Raw genomic sequence first — 24,172 nt, forward strand, 5'->3', positions numbered from 1 at the left:
ACGAGAAACTGCAGGCGGTACGTCTGGCATCAAGACGTTGATGACATTTGCCGGATGTGCCATCAACCAGGTGAAAACATAGAGCACATTATGGGAGGCTGTCCCGTTTTGGCCAACGCAGCCTACACCGAGCGCCACAACAACGTGGCCCGTATTGTTCATCGACAACTGGCGCTCCAATGTGTTCTACTGGAAGACAACGTACCAAACTACCGGTACCTGCCTGCACCTGTCCTGGAAAATGACCGTTTCAAGCTGTACTGGGATCGCACTGTTCTGACCGACCTCTCGATCCACCACAACCGCCCAGATATAATGGTTTACGACAAGAGCGACCGCAAAGTCACCATCATCGATGTCGCTATTCCACTGAACCAGAATCTGGAGGAGACCCACGGTCGCAAAATCTGCAAGTACCGACCATTGGCCGTGGAGCTCAAGGAACTGTGGGGGCTAAGGGAGGTCCCAAGAATTGTTCCAGTCGTTCTCTCTGGAACTGGAATTATCCCGAAGACACTTCTGGAAGCGCTAAAGGTGTTGAACATGGAGAAGGAATTGGCCGGCATCCAAAAGTCGGTCATCCTTAGCACCTGCGCGATTGTCCGACAATTCCTCGGTCAGGACTAAAACAGCACGAGCATGCAGATACGTGCATTCCGCAGAGCCTAGTCCCCCTTTGGCATTCAGTAGCCCGGGGGCAGGTGAAAATTCTGGCTAGGTTCGCCTAGTTAAGAAGTGAGATAAGTCTGCTAAAAAAAAAAACAACGGATGTGCTCTCAAATGGGGATCAACACTAGGGTAGGAGCCTACCTGTTGGTCTCAAATGTTCCTATCTCACGCCTCCACGAAGATCATATGACGACATTTTTAGATCGGGCGTGAACTGGAAACACACACCTGGTCTTGGCTCCGAGAACGGGTGTCGAAAGTGGCTAAGTGAGGGGGTGCGAGCGAGTCAGAGCGCTATATCTCTCCCGGGGAAGGCCTCCCGGGTCATGGAGGCCTTGCCAACCCGCTGTCTCCCGGGCAAAGGAGATACACCCAGAAAATGGAGCTACGTTCACGAAGAATACTCAGAATGCGATCGCCCGAGGAGGGTCCCCGAACTGGAGCTGGTCCTGGAACGGGCGTAAGAGCGAGCGGCCAGCGGCTGGAGGGCGATGTGCAAGAGCGGGCCACCAGCCGGGTTCAACCCGAAGAGCTACCGCCACACGGAAACAGCAGCCATCGACATCACCAACGAAACGCTGCGCCTACGAGGCGTGTTGCGACTGTCAGACGACAGTCGTCCACACTTGTGGGTACTACTAGGCGACGGATCATGTGGACACATGAAATGAATGAATTCGTGATCCGCGCCTATTACATCTGCACTGCTTTGGAGACGGACATGAGCGGTCGCCCTCGAATACTCGCAATGTTCGAGGAAGCGTATCCAGAGTTCGTCGGGAGGCTTGGCCAAAACGCGATGAACGCGAGGCGTAGAGCGATTGTACGCAACAATATGCTCTCCCAAACGCAAGTCGACGAGATCAAGCAGCAGGTGCAGAGAGAGCTAAGCTCCAGAACAAGCAGAGCAAGCGATGTGTCGAGACGAAGTTCAGTACGGCTGAGCAATTCATTCGCGAGTGGGGCACGCGAATCAGCACCAGTGGAGGCCACAGTACAACAACCCCCTGAGCCGGAAGATCCACAGCCAGATCAACAACTACTACGCGATCTGGTCTTCCATTACGACGAGGCGATCTCACAGTTCCGCGACACGGACCCTTTGTCGCGCCCCAGGATCCCGAAGTTGCAGCATTCCCGCAGGCTGACAAGTGCAGTAAAGCTCATGAACGAGCACGTTCTTCCGCTGCACTTGGTTGATGCTGAGAACATGGAGGAGCTGCAACTGAAAGTTTACTGTGCTGCTGTGGCGACCGCCAAAAGTTTAGGATACCGTATTAGGCCAAGAGGCGGACTGCTCCAACATCTCCGTGAAAGGCGTGAGCCTCCATGGCGAAGGAGATTGGAGCAACGGATCCTAAACAAGCGCGCCGCAATTGGAAGACTGATGGCGTACAAAAGAGGCAGCAGATCGGCGAAATTATGTCGCCAAGTTGCTGTGATCGTGCGGCCTACTGAACTTCGCCAGCTGGGAGCTCACCAGCTGACGGAAAAACTCGACACACTGGTACAGCAATTGAGCGTCCTAACTAAACGGCTGAAACGTTACTCTGACTCTGCAAAGCGCCAGGAACAAAATCGGATGTTCAGAGATAACGAAAAAGCGTTCTACGACCACATTAGCGACGAGAAGCCCGACTACCGCGAAGGTTTGCCAGATATTAGCGATGTGACGAACTTCTGGGCTGGTATTTGGGAGACCCCAGTAGAACATCGCGACGGGCAAATGTGGTTAAGACGGGAGGAGGAGAGTTGTGGTGAAATTGGAGAGATGCCAGCTATCATCGTCGGAGAGAACGATGTCCGCGAAGCCTCGCGGTACCTGAGGAACTGGGCAGCACCGGGCCCCGATGGTGTCCAGAACTTTTGGCACAAGAAGCTGACCGTCGCACATCCAAAGATAGCTGAGTGCTTCAACAAGGTGCTACGTGACCCACACAACCTTCCTGAATTCGCCACCCGTGGCGTCACCTTCCTCCTCCCGAAAGACAGCAACACATTGAACCCATCAAAGTACAGACCGATAACGTGCCTATCGAGTCTGTACAAAATACTGAGCAGCATAATTACCGCCAAAGTTTCTGCTCACTGCGAACAGCATCACATCATCGCAGAAGAGCAGAAAGGATGCAGGAAAAATACGCATGGCTGCAAAGACCAGGCCATCATCGACGCAGCCATAGTCGGCCAGGCGGTATATAACCAGCGGAACCTAAGTATGGCCTACATCGATTACAGGAAGGCTTATGACTCCATACCTCACTCGTTTCTCGTCCGGGTATTGGAGCTCTACAAAATTGATCCCGTCGTCGTTAGGTTCCTGCAGCATGCGATGAGGCAGTGGAGTACGTCTCTGCACCTCAGTGATGGGGAAAATGTGTTGCAGTCTAGAACGCTGCAGATAAAGAGGGGGATATTCCAAGGCGACTCTTTCAGCCCGCTTTGGTTTTGTCTGGCACTGAACCCCCTCAGTAGGACGCTCAATAGAAACGGTCATGGCTATAAAATAAGGTATGGCGACGGCGCCCACGAAGAAGTGACCCATACCTTCTACATGGATGATCTCAAGGTCTACGCTGATTCACGTCAGCGTCTAGGTGTAGCTATCCGGGTTGTCGAAGACATAAGCAGGGACATCTGTATGGAGTTCGGCCTCGACAAGTGTCGCTGTGTCCACCTGCTGAAAGGACAACTTACCGAATCCGGAGGCTACGAGGTCTATGACGGCGAGTTTATAAGAGACATGGTTCGTGGCGAATCCTATAAATATCTTGGATTCCGACAGCTCACCGGGATTCGCCACTCCGACATCAAGACGGAGCTGCGAGACAAGTTCTTGAGTCGAGTGAACTGTGTCCTGAGGACTTTCCTCAACGCGGGGAACAAGGTACGCGCGATCAACACATTCGCGGTTCCCCTGCTGACCTTCAGTTTTGGTGTAGTCAAATGGAGCAAAACTAACCTAGAGGACCTTGAGAGGAGGATGAGGAAAGCATTCAAAGAGGCCGGAATGCACCATCCTCAATCGGCACTGGAGAGAGTTTCACTACCACGCAAAGAAGGGGGACTTGGAATCGTCGACATTTCTGCACTGTGTGTTGCCCAGGTACGACAACTGCGCGAGTACTTCGCAGAACGCGCCAACCAAAACGCGCTATACCGGGCTGTCTGCGCCGCCGACAGAGGATACAGCGCTCTGCACTTGGCGCAAGCGGAGTACCAACTCAACTGCAATCTGCAGACAGTGGAGGAGAAGATTGCAGCTTGGAAGCAGAAGGCAGTGCATGGTGCCCACCCCCATCAACTGGACCGGCCACACGTCGACAAGGCCGCATCTAATCTGTGGCTAACGCGTGGTGAACTCTCTTCAGTAGTAGAAGCCGACATGATAGCCATCCAGGACAGGATAATGCCGACGAGAAACTGCAGGCGGTACGTCTGGCATCAAGACGTTGATGACATTTGCCGGATGTGCCATCAACCAGGTGAAAACATAGAGCACATTATGGGAGGCTGTCCCGTTTTGGCCAACGCAGCCTACACCGAGCGCCACAACAACGTGGCCCGTATTGTTCATCGACAACTGGCGCTCCAATGTGCTCTACTGGAAGACAACGTACCAAACTACCGGTACCTGCCTGCACCTGTCCTGGAAAATGACCGTTTCAAGCTGTACTGGGATCGCACTGTTCTGACCGACCTCTCGATCCACCACAACCGCCCAGATATAATGGTTTACGACAAGAGCGACCGCAAAGTCACCATCATCGATGTCGCTATTCCACTGAACCAGAATCTGGAGGAGACCCACGGTCGCAAAATCTGCAAGTACCGACCATTGGCCGTGGAGCTCAAGGAACTGTGGGGGCTAAGGGAGGTCCCAAGAATTGTTCCAGTCGTTCTCTCTGGAACTGGAATTATCCCGAAGACACTTCTGGAAGCGCTAAAGGTGTTGAACATGGAGAAGGAATTGGCCGGCATCCAAAAGTCGGTCATCCTTAGCACCTGCGCGATTGTCCGACAATTCCTCGGTCAGGACTAAAACAGCACGAGCATGCAGATACGTGCATTCCGCAGAGCCTAGTCCCCCTTTGGCATTCAGAAGCCCGGGGGCAGGTGAAAATTCTGGCTAGGTTCACCTAGTTAAGAAGTGAGATAAGTCTGCCAAAAAAAAAACCCAATGATCAAGGCGAAACAAGATCATTTTCTCCAACAATTTCCGTATACAAGACAGCATTGCTATTGGGCGGTACGAATTGAAGTCGGACGCGGGTTTTCCGGGTTTTTGAATAGCTATAATTCGCACTTGTCTCCAATCATCTGGAACAATATTATGCTCCAGAAACCGATTGAATAAATTCAACAAGCGATGTTTCGCCACATCAGGGAGGTTTTTTAACAAGTTGAACTTAATTCTATCCGTTCCTGGAGCAGAATTGTTACAAGAAAGGAGAGCAAGAGAGAATTCTACCATCGAAAACTCGGAATCAAGATCGCACCTATCTTGTGGTATATCTCGAACAATTTTTTGCACAGGAGCGGAATCGGGACAAACCTTCCGTGCAAAATTAAAAATCCATCGATGTGAATATTCTTCGCTTTCATTCGATGAAGAGCGATTTCTCATGTTTCGAGCCACTTTCCATAATTTTTTCATTGACGTTTCTCGTGATAAACCTCCCACGAAATTTCGCCAATAAGCACGTTTTTTCCCTTTGATCAAATTTTTGAACTGATTTTCAAGGTCCAAATACGTTTGAAAATTCTCAATGGTTCCACGTTTCCGAAAAGCTTTAAATGCGTTCGATTTATCCTGATAAAGCTTGGAACATTGGCTATCCCACCATGGATTGGGAGGCCTTTGACGAAAAGTGGAGTCTGGGATGGGTTTCGTTTGAGCGCGAACCGCGCTGTCATATATCAAACGAGAAAGGAAGTTATACTCCTCCAATGGAGGCAAACCATCTCTGGAATTGATGGCTAGAGCAATTGCGTCCGCATATTTTTTCCAGTCAATGTGTCTTGTGAGGTCATATGCCATGTTTATAGATTCAGAAGAATTCGACCCGATGGTGATGGAAATTTTGATTGGCAAGTGGTCACTGCCGTTGGGGTCCTGGATTACATTCCACTTGCAATCTAACGATAGTGAATTCGAGCAAAGCGAGAGGTCAAGAGCACTTGGGTTAGCAGGAGGTTTAGGTACACGTGTTGTTTCCCCAGTGTTCAAAACGGTCATATTGAAGCTGTTACAAAGGTCATATATCAACAATGAACGATTGTCGTCGTACTGTTCCCCCCAGGCAGTTCCGTGAGAGTTGAAGTCTCCCAAGATCAATCGTGGCTCAGGAAAGAGTGAGCACATGTCAACAAGTTGCTTGCGGCTAACCGCAGCTCTCGGAGGCCAATACAAGCTGACAATACAAAGGTCTTTGCCTCTGATGTTTGCATGACAAGCAACAGCTTCGATCCCTCCAATAGGTGGAAGGTCAATTCGAAAAAATGAGTGGCACTTATTGATCCCCAATAGCACCCCTCCGTATCTGTCATCACGGTCCAAGCGTATGATATTAAAATTGTGGAAAGAGAGATCATCTCGCGAAGAAAGCCAAGTTTCGGACAGAGCAAAAACATCACAATTGAACTTATGAATTAAAAATTTGAATGTATCCAATTTAGGGATAAGACTACGACAATTCCACTGTAAAACAGTGATATCTCCGACCTCTCTATTTAAATTAGACATCAAGAGAGATAATCATTGCAAGGAGGGACCATGTTTGCATCAATTGTTGCAAAATTGTCTTTAATACTGGAAACATTGAAATGACAATGGTTCTGATGGAGTCGGAAACATTAAAACACTTGAAGATTTGGTCCAAAAGGTCAGACAACTTTATAAATCCCGATTGGGAAGTTGAACTGGACGGAAAAACAGGGACAGTTGGGGTTTTTGATGTCCCCTCGAGTGCTGGGCCATTCGAAGGTGAATTATTCCCACGGAAACCAGGAGGAACCTGATTTTGCTTGTCCGCTGCACTCGATTTTTTAGGCATGCTAACAGGGGGTATCACCGGAGGGGCTTGTCCTTGAACTTTGGGAGTGGTCACATTTTTGCGCCGGGGATTCCCTTGGAAAATGAACGGTGTGCCCCCGTTAGCTGTGTCCGCTTCTATTTCGTCAACGGACAACGTGGCGAAGACATTTTGTGTGTTGATTGGTTGTTGTTGTTGGGCCAGTGGCGAAGCGCCCTTTAAAATATCCGCAAAAGTGCGTTTCGAGCGTTCCTTCAAAGAGCGCTTCTGTTTCTCCCAGCGACTCTTGTAAGTTTCACAAACTGAGAGCTCGTGTGGGGATCCCCCGCAATATGGACATTTATGCTCAGTCGCACTGCAGGATTTCCCCTCATGTTGCTCTCCGCAAGTGCCACAGCGCTCCTTGTTGGCACAATAATCTGAAGTGTGACCAACTGACTTGCATTTTTGGCAAGTCATGGGCTTTAGCACGAAGAGTCGCACAGGCAGTCTCAATTTGCCCACCATGACGTAGTCAGGTAGAGCGGAACCAGCAAAAGTTACTCGAAACGAGTCTGACGGCGTGAATTTAGTTTTTCCCTCTTCTTGGGATACTTTTCCTAGTTGGCGGCTGTCCAAAATTTTAACACCCACCAACGGGAGTCTTTTAAATTTACCAACTCCTTCTTTTATCATTTCGCACGTCAGACCAGTTTCAGTTACCACCCCCGAGATTTCTACGTCATGGGAGGGCACGTAGACGCGATACTCTAGGGAGAATCTCTCGTCGATCACAATTGCATTCGCGTGTTTCCGATCACTCATGACAACACGCAGTTTGTTCGGTCTAACCTTAGAGATTTCGACCACGGAGGAGTATAATCTTGCCAGATCTTTCGAAACCTGAATGACATTAATTGCCTTTCCTTTTGGTTTAGGCCGGAAAAAAACAACCCATGGACCAGCTCCAAGCGCATCGTCTGGATAGACCTTGACACGAGGAGAGGAAACAACTGAGGGGGAGGACGAGGGCTGGGAGGCAAGTTCGGTAGTAGAGCGGAAGCGGGAGCGTGAGATTGAGGGGGCGAAGAGGAAAAGTTTGCCAATTTTCTTGAGGGCGGCTTGTTAAGGTAGATTACCTCTTTCTCTGAAGAGAAAGAATCTTCTGAGGGGGGAACGCGTTTAAGCGACTTCCCAGCCCCCGTTGTAGCTAGTGAGGAGGAAACAGTAGTTTCAATCTCCATGTCAACATGACCTTCTGCCATTACGGCAGATATAAAATAATATAATTTTTATTTTTTTTTTGTATTTCTAAACCTAATATATATTATACCTAAATCGCACACCAATGCGAATGAAATGAAGCGGTGTCTCAATCGAACCGCGTGGCAATCGCTCGGCACAGATGCAACGGTATATCGCACCACAACACGATGATGGAATCGATGACGATGCTAAAGCACACACAGCGATGATACGGCACACGCACCGCGTCCGCCGTGGAGGACTTCTTCCTCACGCTGGTAGTGATTACTGCTCTCCTCACTCGCGCAATAAAGAGAACCCCGTTAGGGCGAAATAACTTCACCAGCCACGAACTGATAACGGTATAATCTCCACTTTATAATAGACGCGAACAAATTTGCGACCGATGTCTTCGGACTGCGCGAGCTGAATGACTCTCTGTTTCAAAATAAACTGAAAATGATGAGAAGTATACACAAATAATTGATTGATTTTTGACGGTGACTACTTCTTTACTGCGAATAAATTTACAAAATATAAAATATGACATGTAACAAAAATTGTGGTGATTTTAAACACATAGTATTCTAGTTTGGTTGCTCGACTTTCAGAATTTTTTTCAGGCTCTGAACAAATAAAACAAATAATATTTTTACCGTCAATTGCGTTATTATTACTTTATTTCGCCAAATCGTGAGAATACGGTGGACGGAGCAGCAGGTCGTAGTGCAATTCGATCAATTTTGACGTGGCAACGGCGGAGGTGTGAGCCGGTGCGTTGTCATGGTGGAAGAGCACTTTTTTCGCCATATGGGGCCGTTTTTTGCAGTTCGGTATCGAATCGGCCCAATAATTCGACATAGTAGAGCCCTGTGACCGTTTTGCCCTTCTCCAGGTAGTCGATGTAGATCACACCTTGTGAATCCCAGAAAACGGTGGCCATCACCTTTCCGGCCAATCGGACTGTCTTCGCCTACTTCGGAGCACGTTCGCCGGGTGAAGTCCACTGTTTCGACTGTTCCTCGGTCTTGCCAATACGAGATCTGAAATGACGATTTTCCCATGCTTCTCATTTTAAAAGTACTTTTTAGGGAAACATATTCCGGTCTGCACAACGACAAGCGAGTACAAAAGTACTCAACACCAAAAAATACCCACGACTTGCATGCATATTTGCAGAGCGGATTTCCACAGCTACATCGATTTTGAAGTCTGTGTTGGGGAAACCGTAAATCGGGCCAATCAAAATCTGGCAGTTAGGGCGTTTAAATAACGCTTGACATTTTACAGTTATTCAATTGTTCATCTCATGAAAAAAAAAATATTAATTGTGATAAACGCGTAGAAATATTTCCTATCAATTGATGCAAACATTATTCCGATCTGTTAAGAAATGTTCGAGTTATAAGTATTCCAAATACGGGTAGGATTAGCACACAAATCGGCAAAACAAATGTATGGTAAATCGTTTTCGTTCGTTCACATATGATCATACAGAAATCCATTCCCCCCAGAGGCATTCTCTTGTTCTTACGTGCTACAAATCACGACACGAAAGAGAACGAGACAACTCTGCATCGGTTCGCACTTCATGATACACCAACACGCAAGTAAAACCGTCATGTACGCTTTCGGTGCAGAAAGTTTATTTTCTTCTTTGCCTCTAACATATACATATCGAACCTCTCCATGCATCATGAAATAGCAGGATCCTACGGACTACGCAAAGCGAATGATTCATATTCAACTAATGTAGCAGATTCTGATTTTTAAGTCTCAGAGAGTGCAAACTATATGATTATTGAGCTCGATAGAGGCTAAGGGAAGGGTAGTCAGATTATATATTCCATTTTTAACGCTGCTAAATCCAAATTTTTCGCAAATATAATATTTTTTCAAAGAAAACTTTTTTCAATCAAGCTTCAATTCGATATGTCGAGCATCTGAATCTGTCCAGTAGTTCAAAAGTTATGAATTTTCGCAGAGAAAAAAAGAGGGAAAAATTGTTTTTCGAACCCTCGGTCAACATTGAAAACTCAAATCTCAAAAAACGAAAAAAAACATCTCTGATATCGAGATATGTTTTTTTTTTAAGTCCTCGGCTTTCAATATAAAATATAAAAACATATAGCGCCCTCTAGTTCAAAGCCTGTTTTTATGGCGAATACGACTACAATTAGTTATGAATTTTTGAAAAAATGTCATTTTTGAGAACAAGTGGAAAAATTTGATTTTTCGGACCACCCTAAAAAAATGTAAAAAATATGGGTCAAAAGTTTTGCGGTAAAGACTATCACTTTTGCAGCGCATTTGTAGACGGATGTGAAGAAAGTATTTCTCAGCGATGAGAACTGTGTTCTTCGATGGAAAACTAGAGGTTAAAATATGTTTCGTAGCGGTTGCTGTCGACGTCGCCACCCCATCCATTCGGTTTGGATTTGCTGTTGCTGTTCTGAGTGTTCTTTGGAGAGTAGTTTTTTGGAGCGTTGGAAAGCTAATTTTGTTAAGATATACTGAAAAACTACTTGGATATTCTGTAAGTTCAGTGTTTCAGTATCGCTCTAGACAGCGAGCAATCAACAGCACATGTTAGTTCTGAGAGTTAAATTATAAATGTGCTCAAATTAGCGTTGCATTGCTTCGCGAAACGTTCTTCTTCCACCTGACGATGTTCGTGACTCGCGAAAGCTGGTGGATATCGGAATATTCATTCTTAAATACAAACTGCTCTCGTAGGGTGAAGTTATTCTGATTTGCGATTCCAATTAAACGACTGGGAATCAGCCTTTCGATCAGCTTCGAGATGGATGATAAAAAATTAATAGCGGAACTAGGCGCAATTATTATTCTAGCTTCCAGCAAGACGGGAAGTAGCTAAGCGCGCGAAGATATTTTTGCTGTACTATAGTACTATACTATAGTGCTGTACTGTACTATAGTGACTGGTTCCACATTCGAACCAATGGCTTTACTTACATTCCGAAGGAAGGATATCGGGAGTCATGATTGAACTAGTGACCTTTAGCGTGAAAGGTTCGAGTGTTAACCACTACGCTACGTGGCGAAGACATTTTGTGTGTTGATTGGTTGTTGTTGTTGGGCCAGTGGCGAAGCGCCCTTTAAAATATCCGCAAAAGTGCGTTTCGAGCGTTCCTTCAAAGAGCGCTTCTGTTTCTCCCAGTGACTCTTGTAAGTTTCACAAACTGAGAGCTCGTGTGGGGATCCCCCGCAATATGGACATTTATGCTCAGTCGCACTGCAGGATTTCCCCTCATGTTGCTCTCCGCAAGTGCCACAGCGCTCCTTGTTGGCACAATAATCTGAAGTGTGACCAACTGACTTGCATTTTTGGCAAGTCATGGGCTTTAGCACGAAGAGTCGCACAGGCAGTCTCAATTTGCCCACCATGACGTAGTCAGGTAGAGCGGAACCAGCAAAAGTTACTCGAAACGAGTCTGACGGCGTGAATTTAGTTTTTCCCTCTTCTTGGGATACTTTTCCTAGTTGGCGGCTGTCCAAAATTTTAACACCCACCAACGGGAGTCTTTTAAATTTACCAACTCCTTCTTTTATCATTTCGCACGTCAGACCAGTTTCAGTTACCACCCCCGAGATTTCTACGTCATGGGAGGGCACGTAGACGCGATACTCTAGGGAGAATCTCTCGTCGATCACAATTGCATTCGCGTGTTTCCGATCACTCATGACAACACGCAGTTTGTTCGGTCTAACCTTAGAGATTTCGACCACGGAGGAGTATAATCTTGCCAGATCTTTCGAAACCTGAATGACATTAATTGCCTTTCCTTTTGGTTTAGGCCGGAAAAAAACAACCCATGGACCAGCTCCAAGTGCATCGTCTGGATAGACCTTGACACGAGGAGAGGAAACAACTGAGGGGGAGGACGAGGGCTGGGAGGCAAGTTCGGTAGTAGAGCGGAAGCGGGAGCGGGAGATTGAGGGGGCGAAGAGGAAAAGTTTGCCAATTTTCTTGAGGGCGGCTTGTTAAGGTAGATTACCTCTTTCTCTGAAGAGAAAGAATCTTCTGAGGGGGGAACGCGTTTAAGCGACTTCCCAGCCCCCGTTGTAGCTAGTGAGGAGGAAACAGTAGTTTCAATCTCCATGTCAACATGACCTTCTGCCATTACGGCAGATATAAAATAATATAATTTTTATTTTTTTTTTGTATTTCTAAACCTAATATATATTATACCTAAATCGCACACCAATGCGAATGAAATGAAGCGGTGTCTCAATCGAACCGCGTGGCAATCGCTCGGCACAGATGCAACGGTATATCGCACCACAACACGATGATGGAATCGATGACGATGCTAAAGCACACACAGCGATGATACGGCACACGCACCGCGTCCGCCGTGGAGGACTTCTTCCTCACGCTGGTAGTGATTACTGCTCTCCTCACTCGCGCAATAAAGAGAACCCCGTTAGGGCGAAATAACTTCACCAGCCACGAACTGATAACGGTATAATCTCCACTTTATAATAGACGCGAACAAATTTGCGACCGATGTCTTCGGACTGCGCGAGCTGAATGACTCTCTGTTTCAAAATAAACTGAAAATGATGAGAAGTATACACAAATAATTGATTGATTTTTGACGGTGACTACTTCTTTACTGCGAATAAATTTACAAAATATAAAATATGACATGTAACAAAAATTGTGGTGATTTTAAACACATAGTATTCTAGTTTGGTTGCTCGACTTTCAGAATTTTTTTCAGGCTCTGAACAAATAAAACAAATAATATTTTTACCGTCAATTGCGTTATTATTACTTTATTTCGCCAAATCGTGAGAATACGGTGGACGGAGCAGCAGGTCGTAGTGCAATTCGATCAATTTTGACGTGGCAACGGCGGAGGTGTGAGCCGGTGCGTTGTCATGGTGGAAGAGCACTTTTTTCGCCATATGGGGCCGTTTTTTGCAGTTCGGTATCGAATCGGCCCAATAATTCGACATAGTAGAGCCCTGTGACCGTTTTGCCCTTCTCCAGGTAGTCGATGTAGATCACACCTTGTGAATCCCAGAAAACGGTGGCCATCACCTTTCCGGCCAATCGGACTGTCTTCGCCTACTTCGGAGCACGTTCGCCGGGTGAAGTCCACTGTTTCGACTGTTCCTCGGTCTTGCCAATACGAGATCTGAAATGACGATTTTCCCATGCTTCTCATTTTAAAAGTACTTTTTAGGGAAACATATTCCGGTCTGCACAACGACAAGCGAGTACAAAAGTACTCAACACCAAAAAATACCCACGACTTGCATGCATATTTGCAGAGCGGATTTCCACAGCTACATCGATTTTGAAGTCTGTGTTGGGGAAACCGTAAATCGGGCCAATCAAAATCTGGCAGTTAGGGCGTTTAAATAACGCTTGACATTTTACAGTTATTCAATTGTTCATCTCATGAAAAAAAAAATATTAATTGTGATAAACGCGTAGAAATATTTCCTATCAATTGATGCAAACATTATTCCGATCTGTTAAGAAATGTTCGAGTTATAAGTATTCCAAATACGGGTAGGATTAGCACACAAATCGGCAAAACAAATGTATGGTAAATCGTTTTCGTTCGTTCACATATGATCATACAGAAATCCATTCCCCCCAGAGGCATTCTCTTGTTCTTACGTGCTACAAATCACGACACGAAAGAGAACGAGACAACTCTGCATCGGTTCGCACTTCATGATACACCAACACGCAAGTAAAACCGTCATGTACGCTTTCGGTGCAGAAAGTTTATTTTCTTCTTTGCCTCTAACATATACATATCGAACCTCTCCATGCATCATGAAATAGCAGGATCCTACGGACTACGCAAAGCGAATGATTCATATTCAACTAATGTAGCAGATTCTGATTTTTAAGTCTCAGAGAGTGCAAACTATATGATTATTGAGCTCGATAGAGGCTAAGGGAAGGGTAGTCAGATTATATATTCCATTTTTAACGCTGCTAAATCCAAATTTTTCGCAAATATAATATTTTTTCAAAGAAAACTTTTTTCAATCAAGCTTCAATTCGATATGTCGAGCATCTGAATCTGTCCAGTAGTTCAAAAGTTATGAATTTTCGCAGAGAAAAAAAGAGGGAAAAATTGTTTTTCGAACCCTCGGTCAACATTGAAAACTCAAATCTCAAAAAACGAAAAAAAACATCTCTGATATCGAGATATGTTTTTTTTTTAAATCCTCGGCTTTCAATATAAAATATAAAAACATATAGCGCCCTCTAGTTCAAAGCCTGTTTTTATGGCGAATACGACTACAATTAGTTATGAATTTTTGAAAAAATGTCATTTTTGAGAACAAGTGGAAAAATTTGATTTTTCGGACCACCCTAAAAAAATGTAAAAAATATGGGTCAAAAGTTTTGCGGTAAAGACTATCACTTTTGCAGCGCATTTGTAGACGGATGTGAAGAAAGTATTTCTCAGCGATGAGAACTGTGTTCTTCGATGGAAAACTAGAGGTTAAAATATGTTTCGTAGCGGTTGCTGTCGACGTCGCCACCCCATCCATTCGGTTTGGATTTGCTGTTGCTGTTCTGAGTGTTCTTTGGAGAGTAGTTTTTTGGAGCGTTGGAAAGCTAATTTTGTTAAGATATACTGAAAAACTACTTGGATATTCTGTAAGTTCAGTGTTTCAGTATCGCTCTAGACAGCGAGCAATCAACAGCACATGTTAGTTCTGAGAGTTAAATTATAAATGTGCTCAAATTAGCGTTGCATTGCTTCGCGAAACGTTCTTCTTCCACCTGACGATGTTCGTGACTCGCGAAAGCTGGTGGATATCGGAATATTCATTCTTAAATACAAACTGCTCTCGTAGGGTGAAGTTATTCTGATTTGCGATTCCCATTAAACGACTGGGAATCAGCCTTTCGATCAGCTTCGAGATGGATGATAAAAAATTAATAGCGGAACTAGGCGCAATTATTATTCTAGCTTCCAGCAAGACGGGAAGTAGCTAAGCGCGCGAAGATATTTTTGCTGTACTATAGTACTATACTATAGTGCTGTACTGTACTATAGTGACTGGTTCCACATTCGAACCAATGGCTTTACTTACATTCCGAAGGAACGATATCGGGAGTCATGATTGAACTAGTGACCTTTAGCGTGAAAGGTTCGAGTGTTAACCACTACGCTAGATCGCATCCACAGTTCTTGTGTTACGAATCGCAGCTATGGCCTCATCGGCAGTTATTTTCGATTCCTCGGAGAGAACGAAGGGATTTTCAGCGTTACTTGCCACGATCTCCTCGACGATTAGCGACGATAAGTGGGATTCACTATTAAGTGACAAAAAATCCACGAAGTGTTGACCAAGCGCATTCGCCTTCTCGGCAGATATAGTATAATTAGCAGTGATGGAATCGAATCTGACGATATGAGTGAAAGGATGGGTCGCGGTTCGTTTACTAAAATCTTGTCCGTTTTCTAAAAAGGTTTTGTGAAATCTGGGAGGGAACGAAAATGATCTGAGAAATGTTTGTTCCTGAGATTCACCATCTTGAGAAGGTTGAAATTGGTCTTCAGTTGAGGAGCCCAGTATTTTGGTAATGGCATTGAATGGTGTTTGAAGCCGAAATGTGTAGGGCTTTGACCCACGAGATCACCTACTCGGCGGTCGATGCAAGTGCGTTCAAACCTGATGACATCGGACACTAGGATGACGAGCTCCTTATCATTCAGTGGAGCGCCCCCGACGGTCACACCGAATGTCATACGTGAGTGCGAGAACCTCGGGAGAGGAGTTTGATCCGCTGCGACGCTGCGCCCATGAGCCGATGCTGCACTGAGGAGTCCGCTTGGTTGCTTGCGGTTACTGGTTGATTGTTGGTGCAGGCACACTTTCGAATCTTAATGTACTCGGCTCTCGGACACACTCTGCTGGTGGGTTTGTGATCGGCACTGCAGTTTGCACAGACAAGGCCAGTGTCCGCCATGTGTTCACATGCCTCTAGGCCGTGGTTCTGTCTCAATCAACGTAGCGGGTGCCAGGTGACAGTTTCTTGTGCGAAGCCCAAACATGAAACATTTGAGCTTTAGGAACCGTCCCTGTGGAACGGTTTGCAGCGGTCCCATTCGACCACGATGTGGAACAGCACTGGATGTTCTGGAAGTCCTTCAGGTACTCCGAGTTCTTGACGAGATAAACTAGTAGATCATGGTTCGTTCGAGACTGGTCATGCCGCATCATTGTGTAGACAGGTCGAAGACGCTGGTAGACCGAGAGTACTCTCCTTTGCTGTTACCACTTGCGCCAGAGTGCATTTTGCCCGCGGCTTGGACCATAGCAAAGAATGGTATGCACGATATGTATAGTGCCTTTGCTGCCATCCGACGACATATATCAACCACTGACCAATCGAGACGAATCGAGATGAATTTTTAAGACGATACAAAGGTTTATAGATTATTTTCAAAACTGCTTCTAAGCTATTGAAACAAGTCATCAAAAAAGACTGCGTCTATCATCATCAGTAATAATCGTAACGCTTCCTTCAGCCGGAAAAAAAGCATTAACGCTCAAAACTTCACAACCCAAGCGTAATATTATGGTTTTTGAAACTTCAATCTTATATCCCATACAAAAATGAAAATCTTAGTCCTACGTCAGAATAATAATAAATGTGTTTTGCATGTAGATAACTATTAGTACTAATTTTGAACCGGAATCTAATATATGATAACAAGAAACACTATTTTGCTCAATACTTACCACATCGATGAGCTGTGAGAGACGTAGACCCATTTTCACTGTTAATCGATCGGAGTTATTGCCCACAGGCCGTATCAATCGGTTGTAGTTGCTCAGCAGGTCGTCATATAAACGCTTAGAATCTGGGTTGGCCAGGCCGGTAGCAAAATTTAACGCTATGAACACAGCCGTGAGTAGCACGCTCCCCATCTTAGGCCAGGTCCACCCCTGTAAATGAGAAGAAAAGAAACAAAAACAACAATACAGTAAAATCGAATAGGAAGAAAGGGACGATTTCGAAACAGTGGTTAAGTTTCTAGCTCGAGAGTAATTAGGATAGTCAGTGTGTGAACATGGCATAACAATAACCCTGCAAGCGACCAAAGTTTGTATAAGAATTTGTTCTCGCCAAGCAAGTGCCCTCGTGAGGAGATTCTCTCATCCCGTTGACCACAATCTGCTCCCAACGGGCATCGAGTGGACGATAAACTTCTGTTTCGGTGAACAATGCCGAAACGAACTTTAGTATGCACAGAAAGTGAAAAGCTTCTTTTCCGAAATTCTTTGCCATGAGATACCGAAAGAGTTTGGCTTAAGAGGTTATCCTCCCGTTCTTGTGAAAGTATCCTGTACACAACGGAAAATTTCCTCGAATAACATTCTTTCTACGATGAAACTTTTGTGGTTTTCCGCCGTCTTGTTCCGCTGTAACCTGCCGAAGAGGATAGTCCCGGCAGGAATATAAGCATAAATAAATGGTAGTTACTCCGTATACGCATCACAAGTAGTGATTACCTTCTGCTCGGAACGTGAATTGCCATCGAAATAAAAACTTTAAATATGTACACATTGTATTTGACAGCGAAGAAGCATAACTTCCGTGTTCGTTATACTTTCCCTATTGAGAAACTGTTCCGCAGGAATAACAATCGCACAAAGCATTTTCGAAACTTTACGGTCGGTTTTAGTGACAAAATATTAATCATCTTCCCAACTGTGTCTCTCTAATGAAACATAGGAACAAAAACATCGCAGGTGAATGTTAACTCTCTTGTAGAAACATGCTAGCATGTTTGCTTTATTAAAAATTACTTCGTATTCCACTTGAAATGATACATCCGCTTGTTTCTATTGAGTGTATCGCAGTATGATCCCCTAATTTTGATAGAAGGTTACCAACGCAAATCATCGAGCTCGTATATAATGTTGTTGATGGTTGTTGCTGGCTGTTGATACATTGTCCCTCTTGTTCAAACTCTAGCAGAATTATCATTTACGAAATCCTCGAAGTATCACATATTCCTCCACATTGGATTTTCATAGGAGATTTTCTTCTACTTTGCATTCAATAACAAAGATGCTGTCGCTGTCACACAAGCAATGTAGTCGGAATAACACCGAAAAGCATTCACCAAATTTGCCAAATTATGGTACACGCTTATGGTTTCATCTCCGGAAACTTTCCCCCATATTAGGATGATAATTTGCCTCGAACTCTATCTTTGGTGCCTTTGGTGATAAACATACATAACAGCGCATTTTCAACAATAAGTGCATGTTTGCCGCTGCTCATCGAGCTAAGCAAAGCTGCCCCAAAATCATCGCCCCGTCTGGGTGATGAGTGGGATGGGTGGGAGGTATTGGCGAACGCTATACGGTGAAGCGGTGTAATTGGTATGTAAATTTATTCCCATCATAGATAGCATGTTCGGCTTCAACAAAACCAGAAGCTATGGGACCAGAAAAACGAGAATCTGTGTCACGAGCGGAAAAAACAAACTCTTCCACGAGGAGGTAAGGAGGAATTGGAAAATATAAATAAGCAACTGCAAATCCGCCGAGTATAATGGAGTCCACTTTAACTGAAGTACCAAAAGCTAGCTTTCGATATAATATATATATATATATATATATATATATATATATATATATATATATATATATATATATATATATATATATATATATATATATATATATATATATAAATAAATATATATATATATATACATATATATATATATATATATATATATATATATATATATATATGTATATATATATATATATATATATCCAGACTTGAATTCCGTTGAAAATTTTAGGGGGATCCTTGTACGCGGAATCTACATTGAGGGAAAACGGTACACCACGATTATAAAAAAAACCGCGTAAAAAGCGATTTCAGTGTACTTTGAAGCCATTTTCCATTTGGAAACCATGCACGAATTCGTAAAAACTCAAAAATACGTCTACTTTAGACGTATTTTTGAGTTTTTTCGAATTCGTGCATGGTTTCCAAATTGAAAACGGCTATACATTAGAGGTATTTTTCAGTTTTTACGAATTCGTGCATGGTTTCCTAATTGAATGGTTTCAAAGTACACTGAAATCGCTTTTTACGCGGTTCTATTTTACGCGGGTTTTGGAATTTACCCGTTTTTTTACCGCGGATTTCGGAATTTACGCGGTTTTTTGTTTTTTTTTTCTCTCTATTATGGTGACTTTCAACACATTTCGGCTGGTTCGTCACTTTTACTTCCATTTTAGGAAGAATGTCGGGAGTGAGAATTGAACTCGTGATCTCTGCGTGAACGGTATGGATGTTACCACTACGCCAGATCGGCTCCCCGGTTTTTTGTACGCGGCACGTATCAACCGCGTAAAAATTCAATATGCTAATTAATGTGACTTTTCACGAAATAAGTTTTTATTGTATCACTGATTAGTAGGTGAGAAATAAAAGGAGATACAGATATCATGATTGTAGCATGCAAAAAAAAAACGGTCAATCAATTGTTAGAATATGGGTTGCATTTTAAAACTAATATTTTACAGTTTTTTAGATTTCAGCACGGATTTTGAAAACTACCAGGTTTATTTTTAAGCGAACTTTGGAATTTACGTGGTTTTTTGCCGGATGGAAAGAAGAAATTTTCCAAAAGCGACAGCTGTGTTCATTGTTATAGTTACCACCAACACAATCAATTTCGGATTTTTGATTGCAGTTCTGCGTTGTGAATTATTTGTCTGAGAATGATGTTTTTGGGAACGTTAAAGATGTAATTTTGCTAATAGGTACAGAAATACTACTAGGATATTCAATAAGTTATACAAATTGACAGCCCTTGATGTAGTCCTACGTCTCTTCGGTTATGTCCCCGACATTACCCACCTGTCTTTTTTCTTCAAATATTTCAACATGGCACGAAAAAATGGCTTCACACATTATAATATTGAACGAAAATGAAAAAAAGTACGTTGGTTTATATTTGCGATAAAACCGCAAGTGTGAAGTTGTATCTGAATCAATTCTCAATGAATGAATGAATAGATATTATGAAATTTTGCTGAACGCTCATCATGTAAGTGTGTGAGTGGATTATCATTTGTACAGGGAAATACATAACATTTAACTCTTTTAAACTGATTGGTGTTCCTGAAAATCGAATGGGTTTGCGTGGCTTTGTAGAAGCAACTGAAGATGGTTGATATATGATTCATTCTTGTTCTCGTGAGAACAATTCACGAGATTTTTGTCCTTTCTGTGTATCTTTCTTCTAGAAATTTACTTCCGCCAAATGCTATTTTATATTTGTTCCCCCACTATTATATATCTTTGACAACGTATAAAATCAACAACGCAATTCGATCCCACACAAACACTCTGCACCTAAAGATATGAAAACCAACGGTGTACGGAACCCATATGCGATTTCTTTGCATGGCGAACTATGAATAAGATTTGAAAATAGCCAAAATTAATTTTGGTTAAAAATGACTTTTGGGTGGTTTCTCAAACAAACGGTTCAAATATCTTCTGTCACCAAACGGCTTGAACTTACTCAGGATTGCAAATATGTCCTTCAAACAATAATATTTGTATCTGTTTCAAGCAAGAATTAATTAATTGTTTCTGCAAGAATTAACTCTTGATTCAACAAAACCTACGTTAGTTCAGAAGGACTGTCTTCGTTCGTCAATTCCAAACCTGAACGTGTTACTATCCGTGTGCTCTTGAAACAAATGCCCCAGCATGCACTTGCATTTGCAGTTCAATTTATACTATGATTTGGAGTGGCACCCGACATATCATTGGGGATCCATAACCTACTGACACAGTAGGAACTGCTGTTTGCTCGACTCGCCCCTCAGTCGGACTGTCGCCCATGGTTCATGTGGCCTTGTTTGTAACGTTCGATTTCCCAATTTACCAGAATGGGGCTTGTGGTTAGCTTCGAGAGACGTGCAACCAGGGAGGGAAAATTGCATATGCTTCATCGTTTCGGATGCTCGATTCTGCTTCGACCCTGAACTCGTCAATTGGGCATTCTGGACAATTTTCTAATTCTACTTTTTGTACGGAGTACTCTTCTATTTGTTAGTGTTTGGTAGGATTACAATACGTTGGAGCTCTGCAGGACTACAACTGTGGCAGAGAATACTGGAGTAGAACGTAAATGCAGACCGTTATTAAATTAATAGATCGAAAAGCAACAGTGACGGGTTCTGGTGATGAATGGTTATCATAATAAAATTTCGAAAAGAAACACTTTTCGTGAATTCGACGTTGGTTTGCCACGTTGGGCTTTAATCATTAATCGTAACTGTAAATGTACAGGGTTTTCCATTTCGGGCTTCCGAAAGTATACAGCCCTGCGCTGACAACCGTCTGACATAGTTGTCAATCAAAGCGTCCTATCGTTAGTTGAATGTCTGCCATTTTACAATATGGACCGTTTTAGCATCGCACAATGTGTTAATTTTGTTAAATTATACTATAAAAATGATGAAAAACCAGCAAATGTTTTTCGAGCATTACGGACGGATTTTGGTCGTCATGGACGGCCTACATCGCTACATCGCAATCGCTAATGTAGTGCGTAAATTCGAACAAACTGGATCCGTAGAGGATATTGTGAAACCTGTGCATCATCGTTATGTGCGTTCGGTCGAAAATATTGCTGCTGTTGTTGCCAGTGTAGAGGATGACCCGAATGTTTCGATTCCACGGCGTGCTCAGCAATTGGGCTTGTCAAACACATCATTGTGGCGAATTTTGCATTTGGACTTGCACTTACATCCATATAAAGTCCAACTGGTACAAAAATTAGAGCGTGGTGACCATGGAATGCGTCGGGCATACGTCGATTGGGTGAACGAACAACAGCAGCAAAATGCTGAATTTTCGCATCAAATTTTCTTCAGCGATGAGGCACATTTCGAGCTCGGTGGCTATGTGAACACCCAAAATTTCCGTATATAGGGCTCAGAAAATCCACACGTGATTGTTGAGAGGCCATTGCATCCGCCAAAAGTCACTGTTTGGTGCGCATTATGGTCTGGTGGAGTCATCGGGCCGTATTTCTTTGAAAATGAGGACGGCGAGACGGTAATGGTGAGCGCTATGAATGGTGAGCGCTATGGCCGCATGTTAACCGATTTTTTTTTCCACAAATTGAAGATATGGATACGGATGACATGTGGTTTCAGCAGGACGGCGCCACGTGCCACACAACACGACCGAACATGGCCATATTGCGAACGAAATTTGAGGGACGCATAATTTCGCGTTTTGGTGATGCCAATTGACCGTCCAGATCATGCGATTTGAACCCGCTAGACTTTTTTTTGTGGGGTTATGCGAAAGACCGTGTCTATGCCAACTCTCCGCAAACTCTTGAACATTTGAAAGACAACATTCGTGAAGTTATGACCGAGATACCACCCCATATGTGCCGAAAAGTAATCGAAAATTACCTGTTCCGGATCAAGGTGTGCGAGGAAGCCCTAGGTGGACATTTGAATGATGTTGTATTTCACACATAATGGCATAAACCAAACTTTAATTTGAAATAAAAGTTTCATAGAAATTCGAATTCTTAGTGTGTTTTATTTCAATTTACTTTCGGAATTTAAAGTTGGAAAACCCTGTACAATCATGAAATCTGGAGTTTGAATACAAAATCGAAATTGGACCTGAAATCTCTAACATTCTGCAATCTAGTATTCGAAAATCGGAGTCTTAAAACATCAAACAAGTAATATATTTTCGAGATTTCTGAGTCTGCAATTCTTATGTAGAATACGAAATCTAAAATATATATCTTAATAGAAATTCCAAATCCAAATCTGGAGTCGGAATTTGAAATTTATAATTTGTATTTCGGAACTTGAATTAGTGTTACAAAATGTCTTAAAAATATGATTTCAGCCCTTCAATTTGACGTGAAAAATCTGCAAATTCGTTAAAGAATCAATAGTATCCGTTATATATGTTATATCATATTCTAGATCCCCTGCTGAATTATCAAGAATGGGATAAAAATAATCCCAAAAACAGTTGAAAGTTCCGGTCAATAAATTATAATATGTGTTCAGTTTTTTATGTTATCATGGCGCGTCTCATTCACAAGACTCTAACAATTCCAGAGGTGCAAAACTCTCGCCAATAAGGTCTGCAAATATTGTATTATCTGTGCCATCGCAGAAACAGTTTTCCTCCAGGATGGGGAGGGAGCATTTTTATTCGCTACCTTTGTTACTTTCCAAAGTCCAATGTAAAGGGCGGTAACAGATTTTTATTGTCATCATTATTATTTCAGATAATGTACCGTTTTCTTTGTTCATTATCCCGCCAGTAGGAACGTGCCGCTTGTTCGAAAGAAAAAAACTGTAGGGAACAAAAAAGTTACTTTTATTTTCGTCGCCAGCTCGACATCCGGTTCGATGTGACGGACTAAAAGAGGGTAAGTAAACGAACAAAACATTAGTGGTGCAATGCAGATACCATAATACAATAACTTATGTCGAAATATCTAAAAGAAACGTCGAACAAAGGCGAAACTTAGATCCACCAGAAAAGGTGGAAGATGAAAATGTCTTTTAGCACAGAGGGAAACCAAAACTGGCTACGGGCAGTGAGCAAACAAGCGGGAGAAAATTTTCTTTTATTCGTCCCCGCTAAATATTTGATGCTGCTCAGCTCTTCAATACCAATCGCGATCCAGATTGCACATGCAAAATTCCTCATCAACTTTGCTCGTTCCACACGTTAATCTCACGCTCGTTGGTGGCCCCCTCGAAGACTGGCTTGAATGGACGAGGGGGAAAACGTCGAATTTAGTATGCATCAAAATTACCAAGAGAAACGAAATGAAAGTATTAAACTGCGGAACTGAGCATAGCTCCCACTGGGGGGAAAAAACTTTTAAAATTTGCTCATTGCCAGAATTGACATCGCGAAGGAAATTGGTTCGGTTGAGTCGCATGTTGTAATGATGTGGCTTGAATCGAGGCAACGGAGGCAGACTGCGACATAGGTCTGGAAAAAAGGCTTCCTATTTGGCCCTCAAATTTTTAATGTACATAATGAATGGCTAAAGTTTTGGAATTGCGAAAAAAAACAAAGTAATATATTTTCTCGAAAACGATTAACATATCACATTCAGTGCGATGGAATTCTTCAGGCACGTTTCACATTGGAATGTTTCACCGTGCGACAAATA

General features: G+C 43.3%; 1 protein-coding gene across 1 annotated transcript in view; it reads right to left on the bottom strand.

Moving 5' to 3' along the window:
* Positions 1 to 24,172, bottom strand: part of LOC129779579 (acetylcholine receptor subunit alpha-like 1) — a 224,381-nt gene that overhangs the window by 66,290 nt on the left and 133,919 nt on the right. The window contains exon 3 of the mRNA XM_055787137.1: positions 16,686 to 16,892. Within this exon, the coding sequence (XP_055643112.1) occupies positions 16,686 to 16,874 (189 nt within the window). The 5' untranslated portion in view covers positions 16,875 to 16,892. The remainder of the gene's footprint in view (positions 1 to 16,685; positions 16,893 to 24,172) is intronic.

Source organism: Toxorhynchites rutilus, chromosome 3 (assembly GCF_029784135.1).
Source record: "Toxorhynchites rutilus septentrionalis strain SRP chromosome 3, ASM2978413v1, whole genome shotgun sequence".
Lineage (NCBI taxonomy): Eukaryota > Metazoa > Arthropoda > Insecta > Diptera > Culicidae > Toxorhynchites > Toxorhynchites rutilus.